The sequence below is a fragment of the Dromaius novaehollandiae genome, chromosome 17 (assembly GCF_036370855.1).
Source record: "Dromaius novaehollandiae isolate bDroNov1 chromosome 17, bDroNov1.hap1, whole genome shotgun sequence".
Lineage (NCBI taxonomy): Eukaryota > Metazoa > Chordata > Aves > Casuariiformes > Dromaiidae > Dromaius > Dromaius novaehollandiae.
The window spans coordinates 15,056,300-15,073,185 of record NC_088114.1 but is presented as its reverse complement, the minus strand read 5'-3'; the positions used below and the strand labels follow the sequence as shown (position 1 = coordinate 15,073,185).

Here is a 16,886-nt window from a genome sequence, read left to right as displayed (position 1 = left end):
GGAATATTTGGTGGGGAGGGGAGCAATAATTAAATACCTTCCCCTACATAGTACATGCAGGGAAAAAGAGAAGTTGCCTGCTCTGGTAGGTGAATTTGCTATCCATCGCATGCATGAGAGTTAAGTGGAATGAAGGCAGGACAGATTAAGAATTCAATCAGTAGTTCTCTCCCTCTGATTTTGTGAATCTGTCAGTTAAACGGTTAACTGAGGTCCCCTGAAGGCATATCTGCCCCCCCACTGACAACTTTCTGAAGAAACATTCACTGTATTCACTTTATTTAGTGTATTTTACTTTATTTAGTATATTTTACTTGTAAGAAAATGTAACAAAATTTGTGTTGTGTGTGAATTCATTTGTTTGCTTCCATTGCAAATATTCCAATTATGCAACATTAGATGAAAACAGATGTCCTTTTCCAAAAAAAAAAAGAACAATGCAGTTCAGAAATTGAGTTGCATGTAAATAAGAAAACAAAAAAATAAAATAAAATAAATCCTTGTATGTTGCCCTGTTTCACATGAGATAACTACTTCCTCATACCTTACAGGTAGAATCAGAGACTCATTCTTACAGAAACACATGCTCTTAAGTGATTTGTCAGAGTAAGGCAGTTAGATCATTGGAAAACCAACAAGTTATCACAGGATAAACTATTTTGCAGTAACTGCTTCAATATGCAGTTCTGAGAGCCATGCAATTGTTTAAGGGGGAAACAGCCCAGAATAACTATTCTACAGTACCAATTTCTTTTTTCTGCTGTACATGAAAAGTTACTATGTATTAAAAATACCTTTGTTGGGTTGAGTGTATCAGTACAGTATCAGCCAGCCTTTCCGGTCAATTCTGAAAATGTACTTTATAACCCTTCAATTTTCTGCTCATGTCTCTGTGAAAAGGGTACTGTCCTCTACTGCTTTTCTTCCATCCTTGACAGGAAGGATGCTTTAATACTTAAAGCACAATACACAGCATATAGGACTGTATTCCTAGTTCTAATACAGAGCAACTTTAAGTGACTTGGTCAAGCTCTCAGTTGTTCCTTAATTTTTAAGCTTCAGAGAAGTATGTGGAAGTTCAATCCATTTATGTTTGAATGCTACATCTCCCAGTGGAAAGTGTTAAAGAAATGCCAAGTGTTACTAGTATTTCACTGTTTTCAAGCAAGTGCTGGATTTTTCAGAATCCCATTACGTTCTATCAAAACTTCCTTTTTTTCAGACTGGAGTATCCTCCTTGGGGAATGTTCCCTGCAGACAATCAGCAAACAGCTAAAGGAGGTGTGCCGCATGTGTGGTATCTCATCCGCGGACTCTCCTTCTATCCTTAGTGCCTGCTTAGTTGCCATGGAACCACAAGGCTCCTTTGTTGTGATGCCAGGTAAATTTTTATCCACCTATTTCAATGCTGCTTGAACTTTTCTTCTTTTATCATAGAAACCACATAAGAAATACATCAGTCTTGGGAAACTTTGGGGCCTAACAGTAAGACCTGGACTAGCATGGCTAAATATGGAAGAAAATAGGTTGAGCTAGCAGAATTCCCCAAAATATCATGGAGAGATACTATGTTGGGAGCACTGACTCCCAGGAGGAAAGATTACTTTATATCACTGTCAAACTGATGACCTTTTCTTTGGGGAGGTCGTGGTTTGAGGTGAACCAGTTTGCATCAGCTGAAATGTCATGTTGTACAAGCCCTTATGCAAGGAGGAATGCAAATATTTTGATAGTCTGTAACATGACAGAATAGGAGACTATGTAAGAAGAGGTAAGGATAAACCTACTTCCCTTTTCATACACTTAAGCTTTTTAAAGAGTTCGGTTGTGAGATACAGTCCACAGGCCTAAGTCAAAGCGAAGTTAATTTCATTAAGCTCTTCTGTATTGGATTGTTTACCTTTCCTTATTTGTTGTATTTTGTAAGTATGTACAGTTATCTATGCGATGAGAAATCCTCACAAACTGCTCTGGTTCTTGGTTTCGGGGAGGGGGGAGGTTACTGCAGGGAACAGCCTGAAAATTACTCATCAAGCTGAGTAATTTTCAAAGCAGAGTTTTAACGGCATGAGAAAATAGATCGCAAGTTATGTCTTTTAATGCCATCCAAAGTGGGGTATATTACATAATTTGGATTTATACAGATGTGGGTGTCCAAAATAAATTTGACTTCCACATCTAACAAGCAAATCTTTGATTAAGGAGCAGCAGAATGAAGGGAAAGATAGGGCATAGTATGGGAATTCACATAGCTGAATATTATCTACACAACATGTGATCTTAATTTCAGGCTCTTCTAGTAAATTATTCTTTTTAAGATAAGAAACTTTAAATGCTTGTGTTAGCTTGCAAACCCAGATTAGATGCATAGAAATTTAATTGGACACAGAACATTTATTTTGAAGATGATGCAAATCAGTGTCTCTGCCATTGCTTCTTTTCTGGAAGATGCTGTCACTATGGGATCGGTGTTTGGCCGGAGTACTGCGCTGAATCTGCAATCCTCTCAGCTGAACACCCCTCAGGATGCCTCCTGTACACACATCCTGGTTTTCCCAACCTCTGCTACTATCCAGGTAGCACCAGCAAATTATCCTAACGAGGATGGATTCAGCCCTACTAATGGTAAGTTAACATTTGTGTCTAGTGTAGGAGCTAAAATATTTGTGTTTGCTCAGTGGCCTACTCAAAAGGTATAAGCAGAGCTGTACCAGCTGTCAATAAAAACTGAATGGACCAGTGTTCTCACATGGACCACATACCACCTTAATTTAATTTAAAGACAACAACACCTACTTTATAGTTAGAGAATAATATACTATGTTTTTCTGAACACTGTTTTCAGGTAATCATATTGATTTATTCCAAATGCAATATTCTCTAATGACCAATCAACTTGCAAAAAAAAATGGCACAGACTATAAAATGCTTTTTCTTGTTGTTGTGACCTGAGTTGTGAATTGATGAAGCCAAATTGGTTTTTATACTAGCGGTTCACTTGGTAGTCTGCTGTGTACAAAACTTGTCAGGAAGGAGGTGCTTGTTTTAAAATTTTAATCTTTACGTAAAGTAGGCAAAATAGACAAACCCAAGGTTTCTTAACATAATGGGTGTGGTTTTAAGCATATTCAATCCTATAAATCAGAACAGCAAGACTGATTAATACTTTTTTATCAAATCAGTATTTTTCTAACTGTTTTACCACAAATCTTTTTAAATGATTATAAAACAGCTTAAACCAAGAGTAACTACAAACCCTTACAATAAAAGTATTCTAATACAAGGGGAGACAGAGTACAGAGAAGAAAAAAAATCTAGTATTTTTAATGAAAGAGTCTACTTTGATCTGCTTCTCCTGGAATTTCAGTTGATCTCTCAAAAGGAAAGTTACCCTTCTTAATACTTGAGCAGCTGTCCTTTCAGGGCCCCCGAATCCTGACTGAATGCTGTGCTGACAAATATTTAACCTGCATTAACCTGCCCTTTAGTGCTTCAGATGCTAATTAGAATCAGGTACAGGAGCTGGCGTTTTCCAAAATGGTGTTAAATTTAATTTTCTTAACTCTGTTGTATTTAATGATTAAACTGCTTCCTATGCTATTAGCCATCTCATTTATGCTTTGGAGGCTTAGCAGAGCATAACATTAGTTCTGTTTTGTTTATTGAGGTTGTAGGACAGAAGTTAATAAACTAAGTTAATTCATTGCTTTTGCAATCCAGTGCTTCTCCTCAGAAGATGAAGAAAAACAATCACCTGCCTATTTCAGCACTAGGACTTCAGCTTGAAATTAGTGCAGGACAAATTCTTTTTCATTGTCATGTGATGTTAGTTGAAGCAAATTTTTCAAGAGAAATGATTTATTGTAAAACACATTTAAAACTATATAGAAATGTTTGACTATTATTTAGGGTCTCTTTAGTGTGTTTTAATATAAATCTGGCTGTGATTCTCCTAAATCCAGTTAATTCAGACAGCTCCCCCGTCTCTCTGTGTCCCCTAAAATGTACTTTAAATGTCATTATACTTTTTAAATGTCTTTGCCTGCTGAAAAATCTGGATTAGGAAAAGACCCTGTAAACTATACTGTGATGTTTGTAATTTTTGATCTGTGTTTATAATCTTAGCTTTCCATCACGTAAATTACCCATGGTATCATAACTTGCGTTCCAAAGGACTGAGCAAGGGAATGTACTTTTCACAGAATGCAAATACTTTTTCAATGCATTTTTACTCCTGTCCCACATACTAATATAAACTAAATTAAAATATGATGGCAACTTATGGTAGGTAATAGGAGCATATCTAATTTCTGAGATGAAATCAAACTATTAAAATCAGAGTTGTAGGAAGTCCTGTTGCAGTATTTAAAATAATTATAAAAGTGAGTGCGTGAGTGTGGATCAGGCCCTGCTGCCCTTATGCTGAACAGTACTTGACTCTGAACAATTTCTTTGAAGCTGCTAGGACTAGTCCCAGAATACTCTGAGCAAATGTGCACCAAAGTGCTGGTGTGCACTGGGAGCCTGAAAAGCAGCACCTGCTGAGGGGAGCATATTGTAGTTTCGTTTAATGTATTTCAAGTATTTTGTTAATGGATTTCTGTGACCAACTGCAGAGAGGTGTAATTCTTTTGGTTAGAAAGTTCAATTTGGATTTGTTATTAAGCTGGTAGGACAGGATTTTTGTGCACTGTATGACCATTGTTAAAATTCATGATTTTAGTAAATGTCTGCTTACTTTTCCTTTTAAATCTGTGTGGTTGAAGTCAAAGGTATAAGAAGGATGAAACAGTAAAATGTGTATTGCTGCCTTCATCTGTCTCAAGTGTGTAAAAGGGAATGGTAATATATTAGAGAAAATTCTTAACAAAAACGAGTGCAGGAGAGGAGAAATGATTTACTTTTTTTTTTTCTTTTCCCTTTCAGATGACATGTTTGACCTCCCATTCCCAGATGACATAGACAATGACTTCGGAATTTTAATAACAGGGAATCTTCACTCTCCACCAAATTCCTCCCCAGTTCCTTCCCCCGGTTCCCCATCTGGTATTGGAGTGGGATCTCACTTCCAGCATAGTAGGGTAAGGCTCTAGCACAGCAGGGGACATGGTACTTAAAAGCAAGACAAAGCAAAAAACAAAAAAAGAACAAAAAAGAACAAAAAAACCTTCCAACAGAATCTCCTTTTCTGTAGATTCTCAAACGTAATTAAGTGAACAGCAAGGTACTAGTTAAATACCATTGTAAAAGATGCCTCTGCCATGACTGATTTTCCAAGTTAAAGTTAGTTGTTAGTGTAGAAGATAATTGAAAGGAGGAGAGGAAGGCTTTTATTTCTTATGGCAGAGCCATATTCAATGACCCTGTATAAACTTAATCTGTAGTTATGGATTTTTCTCTGGAAAACCATACAGAACGCCCCTGGCACAAAGTGATGAGCACTTGAGAGAAAGGAAGACATGGAGCGCTCTGATCAGATCAGTTTCTGAGGGAGGCAAGAAGTGAGATAATTCTCCTAATAATAAAACCCTGTCAGTATAAACTCTGCAGGAGTTAGATGTTTATGCAAATGCTGTTTTCTTAGTAAAAATTAGCCCAGAGCACATACTGTTTAAAAGTTATTTTTGTTTGAAGTGGCTTTTATAAAGCTGGTTCCAACACCAGTGGTTATTTAAAATGCAAATTGTTTTTGATAATTCAAGAAACATTTTTCTGAATCGGCTTTAGTGTAATTTGGATCATGTTTGATGGAACTCTTATGCATACATTCAGTTGTGTAAGAGAGTACATTTAAAATGTTTTCCATCACAAATATGCAAAAGTTTAAGAGGTTTCATAATTTGGCAGCAGAGAAGTTTTACTCTAGAAAAAGTACATTTAAAGCAATAGCATATTACTTCTTTATTAAATAGTACAGTCTTTTATTAAAGAAATAGACTATTTTTTTAATAGAAGAAATGGATAAGTCCATGTATTTAAATGTTCTGTTTTAATAACCTGGATTTTTTTAAAATAACCAGATCAGTACCTGCAACTATCACTGGTGGTTTCAAACGGTCTTGTCTAGTGAAATTATAAATCCGGTTAGAGACAACTACTAAATAGCTACTTAGGGAGGTGTACAGCTAAGACATTTGACTGTGAATGATGCTACTTATTCATCCACTCTAACAAAGCAGCACATTTTCCTAAATGTAAATATCTTCTTAAGAAAAAAATTGTCACTTGCTGAAAATGACTGATATTTAGGATTATGAGATATGCCAGTTTTATCACCTGGAAGGAAGAAGTCCTCTGTGTATTTCCTTGTTACCTCTGCCAGAATGCTTCAATGGTCAGCTTAATACTGTCTGCGAGTGGAAAAATTTTTTTTGCACCAGCCACAAAAATGCTAATGTTTTATTTTGTGATCTCAGTACACAATCACCTTACACTAATACTTCAACTCACTTTTCAAAGGCTAAATAATTACACATTTCTGTCACTTGGTTATTTAAAACTGTTATGTGGGCAAATTAAAAGTTTTAAATTCTGTTCCCAAACCCTCTAATCATAAATCACAACTAAGCACTCATTACAATTTCCCTTTCATATTTAGTTGATTGAACAATCTCTGTTCTGTACCACTTTTAGAAAAATGTGTTACACAACTTATTCTCAATGGAACTCTATCCAAATGCCTTAAGAACAGTACTGAAAGGTTAATGACCAAAGAGCTTAGAGACCTGGACAAGCCATTTCTAGATGAACCTGTCATAGTAATTCAGTTTAACCATTAACAAGGGCCTAGTAATTGATGTGTAATTTTTGGTTTTAAAAAAGCAACAGCGTGTGATCATTACCTTGTGGGTCAGGGAAGGTCAAGCCTCCGTCCATGTAGCCCATAATTGATAGCTGCAGTTTACCAGTGTAAGTCCTGATTGCTCAGCAGCCCGTTTCAAGGTCTGCTGTTAGGTTTTCCAAGTGCCTGCAGCCAGGTGCGCTGTAGCCTTCTCCGAGCTTTATGGACTGTTTAACTTTCTTTGATTCCTGATCAAGATACTACTGTTGGAGAAAGACTGCTTCAAGGACTAGCAGCAGAGGTTCTGTGATTAAGCCAGTTTCTTTTCAGTAGAATCTTTTTTTCCTGCTGACTTCAAAGGTGTATGTGGATTAAATGGACTGCCTGTCCCAATTCTGCTGGGATAAGTTTCAGTCTAGAGTACTTCACAGGTATCCTTTTTTTTGGCGGGGGGAAGGAATCTATGAAATAAGAAGTAAAGCAAAATAATGAAGAGTGTTTACAAAAAATAAATCCACGTAAAATAAAAATGTACTCCAGAATGGAATGGCAGTCAGCCCTTCTAATACCTGAGGCAGTCCTTTGTTTGTTAATGTGGTCCATGATATATAAGGCATTTTTTAGAAACACTGGGCGATAAACTCCTGAAGCATTCCTGTGTGTGCAAGCCTGGTGTGCAAAGGTTCATCTATCTTGTTTTTAGTCCACAGAAATAAAAACATACATATATGCTGCCAGGCAGCAACCTAATGTCTGATAAAACTAGTTTGAAGACTTTTTCTTGTTCCACTCTCTCTTCTCCAAATAAGTTTGCCCTATATATGAGAACATGAATAACTAATTCTAAAAAACTCCCTGTATTTAAATAAATTCATTACTGATATAACTAGAAAAGCAGAATCAGCTGTTTCTTTTTCCCCACACTGGGTGGCTGCATGTATAAAACATAGTATCTTCTGTTCAAGTTATTCTTACAGCAAGGAATATAAAGCACAGCATTTCTTTTTTTAGGTATAAAAGTAACTAACTGAAAGAGCAAACACCCTATAGAGATGCAGGTATTCTTTGTTCTTGCATAGCTGAGTGTGTAACACATTCTTCCATTAGCTGAAGTCAGGAACATCTGCAGTGCAACTTGACGGTTTTTCTAGGTATGGGGAAAGCCTGTAATGCTATAAACTTAGAGGCGATAAAAGCCTCACATCAACACTGCTCTATTCTCTGCCTGTCCACATTAAGCTGTTCAGGTTCGCAGCCAGAGCCTAGTACCTTTAAGTTACTCTGTAGCATCAAAATCTCTATAAACTCACTTCAATTTAAGAGCTTAACATTGCTGTTAGGGAACTTAAAGTGATTCTGGAACATACTCCTGAGAAACCCGACTGCAAGGGATAAAGGAAAGGATTAGACAACTTCCACTAAGATTTGTGAATAAAGGGAAAGCATGGCATAGCCTGAGATTAAAGGATAGCTCATTAATAACAAGACAAAACTGCATTAAAGCCTGAGTGATTAGTAAAGAAAATGAATGTTATTGGAGGGGGGATGTAATGACATAAAACAAACAAATGTCTTTCTAACTTTTTCTTCAGAGCCAAGGGGAACGTCTTCTTTCTAGAGAAGCCCCTGAAGAACTGAAGCAGCAACCCCTTGCTCTTGGATACTTCGTATCAACTGCCAAAGCTGAGAATCTTCCACAGTGGTTCTGGTCATCCTGTCCTCAGGCACAAAACCAGTGTCCCCTCTTCCTGAAGGTCTGTGGTAGTATCCTTTCACAGGGGAAAGGGGGAAAGAATTTTATTTATCTCCTGTGAATTCTCCATGAAAATGTTGGCTTTGCATGTTATCTCAACTGACAGTATTGGGAATGGAAATATAATTCTAGCTTTGAACTTAGATAGCTGGCTATTAAAATTTACTCTCTGTTCCTACAGCCTTTACCTGAAATAGAATAGAACTTGGCAGCTTCTAAATAAGCAATCATCAAATCCATATCCAGTATTAAGGAAATGTTCTGATTGTCACTTTCTAAATTTTGGTCAACCTAAGGCAGGAGGGACATAGCTCCTATTCTGCCATAGTCCAGTTATGACACATGGATTAAAAGTTAGGAAAATAGCACCTCCAGATAAAGCATTTACTCTCCATTCCTATATCCTTAGTTGTAAAAGTCACAAAGTGCAGTCTGCAACATCAGAGCACACATGATACCTTCCATTCTGGAAGATTGCTAGCGCTTGCAAAAGGTGTACAGCAGAACTGGTTCAACTGCTAGCAATTCACTGCCCCCTGTAGAGAGACATGCAGCTTCTCATTTGCATGAATCAAAGGGATGTGAACTAATGAGTAAGGAAAGAAGGTGAAAAATATGCCCTGAAGAGCACCACGTAAACAGTCGAGCAAGCAACATACAGAATAGTTAAGACAGTGCTACTTTCTTTATCCATTTCCAGTTTAATTAGCAAATGTTAAACATTTTTTACAAGTATCATGTAGTCTTCTAGCTAAATTCTTCTCTGTGTCTGCCAGGCTATTATCAAAGTAAAGGTCTTCAGTGTTTCCCAATTCTTTCCTCATGCAAAAAAGGCATTTTACAGTTGATCGTTTAAGAATGACTGCTGTAGTCAGCAAGTGGGCTTTATATTCACTATACCACCTCCCCCTCAGCATTGAAGTACCCAATTACATAAGGTCACCTTCCTTATTCCTTGTGCCCTCCACTTTCATGAACAGATTTCCTGAAGTGCTTTGCTCTAAACCTGCTAAATGGAGATCTCAAAAATAACACGAAATGCAAGCCACCATATTTATAGAGCTAGAGATGAAGCTTTATCCTAAACTTAAAACTACATTTTTGTGAATGAGTGATATAAATACTATGGTTCATTTCCAGTGGTAAAAGCACAGTCAACAGAGCTCCAGGCAACTCGATGAATTCTTTCCATAAGCTTATACTAGATTTGCACTGGAGAGAAGGAGCCACCACCCTTCCCCCTGCCCCAACGCAATTACTCTTTCAGATCTAGGCTGAATTAAATGTTTAATTTGACTTGGAACATTCTGTTTTGGTTTAGACAATTTTTAATAAAAGCAAGGGGCTGAATTTGTGCAGTAACTTGTACATGGTTCAGAGAGCAGGTGGTGCTGTCTCCTTTGTATTGCACAGCACAAAATTAGAAAACTTGTATGGTGCACAAAATTAGAAAACTTGTGTGGTCTATGACATAGGTTCAGGTACTCCATCTGATATGGATTAACGATTTTTGAGCTGAAGTATTCCACCTCTAATGCGCAGGCCTCAGTTGGTGGAGTATAACTTAGAGGTGTTGCCTAGGCAGGCTGTGCGGTTTGTTAGGCTACCCACTGGAAAGGTTTACATGGTTGGCTCTACCCCTGCACAGGATCAACATGAAATCCCTTTCCTGCCCCTCTGTAAACTAACGCACAGGCCTTGCTCCAGAAGAAAGATGAGAGAGATTCAGAAAGCCTAACAGAACAGAGTACGCCAAAGACTGCATTAAGTGTTCTGGCTGGCCATCCTCCACCTGTATGGTGTACTGTGATGGGTCTCCTAGGGGAGAGTTTGAAGAATCAGAATGTTCTATTACTGAAATGCCAAGAGAATCACTGACACGTTCCTAAAAGTGTTTTCCCTCGTCATTTCTTCCCTGAGAAAATGTAACAATTAAATTACAGAACTTCAGAATGCGCTTGGCCATGGCAGGTTGAACAGAGTTATCAGTTCAGCTTGCTAACATTTCAGGCTCTCTTGTATTTGTTCACTGTGAATCTTCAGAAGTACTTGTCATGTGAAGAGTTAATTTGCGTTTTTTTTCCTTTCAAAGGCCTCATTGCATCATCATATCTCTGTAGCGCAGACAGATGAACTTTTACCTGCCAGAAATTCTCAGCGTGTTCCTCACCCCCTGGACTCTAAAACTACATCAGATGTGTTGAGGTAGGTAACACCTTTTAGGTTCTGCATTTTCTCTGTAAGGTTATGGGAAAACAGCACTGAAATTTCAGAGAGACCATTTCTTTTTAACCTGGCAAAATTAGCCCTTAGGTTTATCAACTGTTTACACCTCTACTCTGCCTACCTGTGTGGTTTTAAAAAAGGAAAAAAAAAAAAAAAAAAAAAAAAAGTGGTCTTACTATGGTTGCTACCACCACTAGCAAAGGGCAGGACTGATTTCTTATAATTATAGGAAATACATAAATTTTGTAGATACATTTATATGTTTAATCCCTAAAACTATAACCCTTATTATGAAGGTTATTTCATCAATTCTTTGCAACACTATGAAAAGGAATGGTATGTGCCTTACAAAGTATAAGTGGACGCCAACATACCTTGGTTTGCCTCCCAAAGATTGTTCTGTTTAGCTGATGGTGTAAGCTAGACTGTAAATATTTTTTTCTTGTAAATATTTTTTTCTCACCAAACCAAATGGAATTATAGAAGGAAATAGAGGCACTCTCCTCATACCCACTATCTCAGGAATTAGGATAATTTCCTGGATATAAAGGAGATATTCTTCCTGAATTAATACAGGGTTGTGAACCTATTCTACTGTAGAAGATAGCTAGAAGAATGTTTGCCTTCATCCCATCTGTTGGGACTGTCCTACACTGAAAAAAAATCTGTTTTATGAGACAGCATAAAGAGTGAACAAGGGACATTTCCACCAAGTAGAGAGTATCAATAGGAAACATTAAGAGTAATCGCAGCTAACTCAAACTGGTTGTAAATACACTGTTCTAGAATTTGTGTCACCTTAGGCAGAGGACTGAGCTATTGCATTTGTCTCCCCCTTTGTTCTGAGTAAAAGGATGATGCTCTCCGAGATGCACAGCGATAGGACAAGAGGCAAAGGACACAACTTAAAACTTGGGAAATTCTAATTAGACATAAAGAAGAATTACTTTACAGTAAGGCTGATCAAATACTGGAACAGATTGGCCAGAGAGGTTGTGGAATCTCCATCCATAGAGGTGTTAAGACTCTACTGGACAAGTTCCTGAGCAACCTGATCTGATTAGACTTGCTTTGAACACAGGATTGGACTAAATAACCTCTGGAGGTCCCTTCCAACCTGAATTATTCCATGATTCTATAATCTCTACTATGTATTGGAGGAGAGCCTAGATTCAAACAGTTTGGGTCAAATTCAAATATTCACATTCCACACAAACTTCTTGGCGAGTTTGCTACTTGCCCAACACCACCAGCATTAGTAGAACCAGGCAGTCCTCATCCCAGTGTATCTCCAAGACAAATCAGTGATAAGTTAAAGTAAATGTTTTAGAGAAGAAGGAAAGGAGTGAACAATTCCAGTTTCATTTTTCCTTCTGCATTTCTCTTCTGCAGGTTCGTTTTGGAGCAGTACAATGCACTGTCCTGGCTTACATGTAACCCTGCCACTCAGGATCGCAGCTCCTGCCTTCCTGTCCACTTTGTGGTGCTCACTCAATTGTACAATGCCATCATGAATATACTTTAATAGATAGAAAAGCACTTGTTCTTCTGGCTTATTCTCCCCTCAACCTGAGAAACGTGCCACAGTCTGCAAAAATCACAATTTTGCTTGTCTTCAGACCAGTCGTGTGCTGTGCTTCTGTTCCTCCATAAGCACATGTGAATTCTGCAGTGTTCAAAACTAAACTACCCATTAACATCTCTGGCAGCTTCAGTCCAAAATCTGGGAACATCCAAGAACAGTGAACACAGTAACCTCAAGCCAGTGTTAAGTTTGGTGGCCCAGTAACTACTGGTCAGTGTGATTTTTTTTTTCCTCTCCTTTTTTTTTTCTTTTTTGAGGAAGACTACAGTATCTTTTTGCATTGGGAACTCTGATATACAACCAAGAGCAGTTTCAGCCCTGCAAGTAAAAATATCTTGTAGTGACCAGTTTGGGTTTTCCAAAAGTTATTTTCTTGTCTGAACATCATAAACTGGGACTTTGCAGAAGAAGAAAACCAGTCGTAGTTTCGTATTAATATTGGAGTTTTCTGTCTACCTGGAGTTCCTGTCAGAGTGGATTGGGATGAATGCATGCATTTGTTACCTGTCCATGTAGATATGAATGGTCTGGAGATATTTTATTTATTTTTAGGTTTGGGGAGGGAAGGGATTAAATTATAAAGGACCAGGAACAGTAGAATATTTTAACAATCCAGCTCCGTTCCACCATAGGGTTATTTATCTACATACCTCTCACTCTTCTGACCTAGAAAACAAAAATGAAGCTAGTAACAATCAAAGTCCAAGTCGGGAAGGGGAGCATATTCAGAATTCTAACCACGTCAGCATATTCTGGTAAGAATATACTTGTATTTCAAGGAATTCTCACCTGCATTTAGCCTGGTTAAAGCAAGACATGGCCAGTGTTTAATGAAGGATAACACTACCTAATGGAAGAAGAGTGAGTGAGAGGTAGGGAGGAAAAATACTTTAAAGCCCAATGTAAGGGCAAATGGAAAGTGGTAAATTAATCTATTGTAGAGCTATGATTGAAATATATTTCCAATAAATTTAATGATGCTAGAAAACTATTTACTGAAACCCAAGTCGCCCTTTAATTCTGGGCAGACTAGTCCATGTACATATCCAAAAATATGGTTTTTGTTTACACTAAATCAGTTACAAATCTGGTGTATTTTTTCTGACTATAGGAATATTATTTCAAAGAAATAATTTTTAAAAATTATATCATTAAATTAGTACTTGAAGTTATACCACTGTGGTGGAAAAGTTACTTTGTTTAGTAAAATGATTGCCATTTTAAAGGTTAATGGCTAATTGAAGTATTTTTATGACTCCTTCATTCCAGGCTTCAAGGGGTTTATATTTAAACTCCATTTTCTAATGTTTGTTGTTGCACTGTGCAGCAGGCATGGACTGCCTTATGTGAGGGGTCGGGCACTTTGATCAGGCTGTGTGACCTAGTTATCTATCTGTGGAGAAAAACCTACAAATTTTAAAGTTCTTCCAAAAGACGTTCATGTTCTGGTTAAAAAAAATGAAATTCTATGATTTTAAAAAGTATTTTTCTTGAGATAATGTAACATTTAAAACAAATTATATAAAAAAGAATTCCTTGTGTAATGAGAAGGTGAAGTCAGAGAAGTAACCTGTAAATGGATTATTTCATTCTCTGCACCAAACCTCCCACATGGGTATCCTCTTTGCAATGTATAGGTTAAAAAAAAATCTGATATCAAACCATTTGTATCTAATGTGTACAGTGTAAAATTGACTTTAAAAATATTGCAGTACTATTTTTTCTTAATCAGAAAAGAAAATTCTCAAGGCCTTTTGAAGAGCATAAAAAGATGAAGATTGTAAACTTGTATAAAAAAATTTAACTTGGGGAGGAAAAATGTAAAGTAGACATTTGTAATCTTTTACCGTTTTGGGGTTATTTGTTCCCAGGATTCATCTGAACTTTGGATTATTATTTTGTTTGTTCTTTTTAAATGGGCCGTTTTTATCCAGGGGCGTTTCTTCCCCAGAAACCTGGTTCTAAGCAAAAATTAAAAATAAAAAAAGGGCAGCAAGGAGTAGTTTTCATCTGGTGTCTTTTATTTAATTTTTTTAAGTTAAGAGAAGCTGGTGACATATTTATACGTTTTTGTGCAAAATAAATGAATGGCAATAGATTTTAAAGAAAAATCTTATGTACTTCAGTGTGAAAAGTTCTGTATAATATTTCCCTTAAATATGCATTATTTTACTTGTGAGTTTTTTACTGAATTAATCTGAAATGTACAAGCCCTGGCTTTCCTACAGAGTGAAGAAAGTTATTTTATTTTTTTTTTTATTTCTAACTTTGGAAATTCATGCCTAAATCAGAATTATTATACAGTTGTTTGAGCTAAAGGGAGCGGGAGGGGGTGGGGAATGTCCAGCATGCTTGTATGTATATTTCAGAACCTTTTTTAAATGTAAAAGCTGTACATTTCTGGGGAGTTCTGAATTTCTTTGTTTTGTTTTTTTTCTCTGAGCATTTTGCAGTGAGCTTCTTTTATATATAGCCGACAATTTGAAAGAAAACAAAAAAAAATGTGAAGTTCATTTTAAATCTACAGTATATCGCTGGTACAATACACTAAAAAAGACTTTGATAAAAAGAAACAATAATAATAAAGACCTCCATTTTAAATGTCATTCATATATACCTTGTGGATGAGAGCTATATACTTTTACACACTTTTTTAGATGAATAAATTATTGAATTACTGAAACTACTGTTGCAATTTTATTCTTAAGAGTATTTTCTTTGACTATTAAGCTTTGGCAAACCATTCCTAGTGGAGAAGGGCCTGCATTACAAAGTAGCTATAGATCTCATACGTGATGTGAATGGAACTGAAATTCACTTAAAGGCTCTTTAATATTTATTTAGAGACACAGCTACCTTCCATGAAGTAACCTACTGCCCACCTGCCTGTTAAGACTCACTGCATGTTGATTAAATCTATAGCTTTATCGGATGCCATTTCAGAGTAATATGGCTCATTACAATGTACAGAAGCTCACACTGCAGTAGTACTTAACTTTTCTTTAAAAGTGGAAATTAAAGCAAAATAGAATAGTCATTCTATTTAAAATTATGTCTTTGTGAAAGGAAACTGGCACCACTATTGTAGAAGTCAAGATAATCAGATTGTAAATTGTGCCAGATCAGGTGGGTGGAAACAACCTGAGAGAATCTGGTGATACATTAGTAGTAGTTGCTTTGCATTAGCAAACTTTAATCACAAGAGCTTCACCCCCTACAGATGAAATTTCTCTCTATACAGCAGGTAAGCCTTTAACAGGAGATTTTAATGGCATATCAGTGTCTCGTGAGCTCCTTTTATCCCCCCCCCCCCCCCAAGTAGGATTATATATAAAATGACCGAAATGTAGTCAGCTCCAGATTAAAGAAGAATACTAAACCAGATCTGCCACCTCAGGTTGTCCAGAGCAGCTGTGGAAACTCCATCCTTGGAGGTGTTCAAGACTTGACTGGACAAGCCCCTGGTCAACCTGATCTAATCAGACCTGCTTTGAGCAGGGCGTTGGTTGGACTGTTACACCTGGGGAGATCCCTTCCAGCCTAAGTTATTCTATGATTTAGAAGGTTTGTTTCTAAACACAGAAATGAAAAAGGAAAATAAAAGGGGGGGGGGGGGGGACAAGTTTTCAACTAGACCGAGCCCCTTTTACAGTGCTGTACCTTAACAAGCTTTTACGCAGGCCCAAGCAAAGGCATATTTTGCATTTATCTCCCTTACGAATAGTTCTGGAAAACTTTAAAAACATGGATTCTTCAGATAACACAATCTTCTGTACTGTAAAGAAAAAAATCCATGACCTTCTAAAGTATTTTTAAATATCATCCTTAGCTTTACTCTTAAAGGAGAAAAAGGGAAAGCAAACTACAACCCTCCCGTTTTCTTGCCAGTTCAAGCTACACCATCAACCATGGCTAGCCTGTATGGCTGCTGGGAGCCATCTGTTTACAACAGCAGTGACCCTCAAAATCAAATGAGACATTTTCTGCAGACCCAAGATATTTTAAAAACAGATCTTTGTCGCTCTCTTTCTTGCAAAGTATGCTTCAAGAACGTGCTCGTTTTCCATGAAGAGATGAAGCCCATGTCCACATGCAGTCACAACTCCTGCAGATCAGACCAGGCAATTGCTACTCAATTTCGTGGTTGTTTTACTGGCCAGTTGGGATTTCCTCACTAGTTGCCGGGATCATAAAACTATTTCTAGCCTACTTTAGTTTTGATGCATCTTATTTTTACCTTTAAAGTTGTGTAGTTATAAAAATAGCCTCTAACATTTCTAATTTTTTAAAAATTGAAGTTTGTGTCTTTTAGTTCACTTGATTCTTGGTAAATTCTTAATAAATAACATTGTTTAAAACTTGTACAAGTTCTTATAGAACAGAAATGAGTAAAAGGGGACCCAGATATATTTTTGAGCCTTCCACTCTGAGTGCTATAAACATATGCAGTTACCAAGGAGCAATATTTTTTTAAGTGGAGACTTGTTTTGTGGCTAATTCATTGGCTTTAAAGAAAAAAAACTACCAATTAAGTATGCTGT

The 16,886-nt window shown here is 37.0% G+C and overlaps 1 protein-coding gene across 2 annotated transcripts in view; it reads left to right on the top strand.

The window, feature by feature from the left end:
- MED13L (mediator complex subunit 13L) overlaps positions 1-15,028 on the top strand; it is a 211,017-nt gene extending 195,989 nt beyond the window's left edge. For both annotated transcript variants that reach the window (XM_026119072.2, XM_064522314.1), the window contains 6 exons: positions 1,223-1,381; positions 2,449-2,625; positions 4,927-5,081; positions 8,374-8,535; positions 10,627-10,739; positions 12,153-15,028. In XM_026119072.2, the coding sequence (XP_025974857.2) occupies positions 1,223-1,381; positions 2,449-2,625; positions 4,927-5,081; positions 8,374-8,535; positions 10,627-10,739; positions 12,153-12,285 (899 nt within the window). In that variant the 3' untranslated portion in view covers positions 12,286-15,028. The remainder of the gene's footprint in view (positions 1-1,222; positions 1,382-2,448; positions 2,626-4,926; positions 5,082-8,373; positions 8,536-10,626; positions 10,740-12,152) is intronic.
- Positions 15,029-16,886: the final 1,858 nt, after the last annotated feature.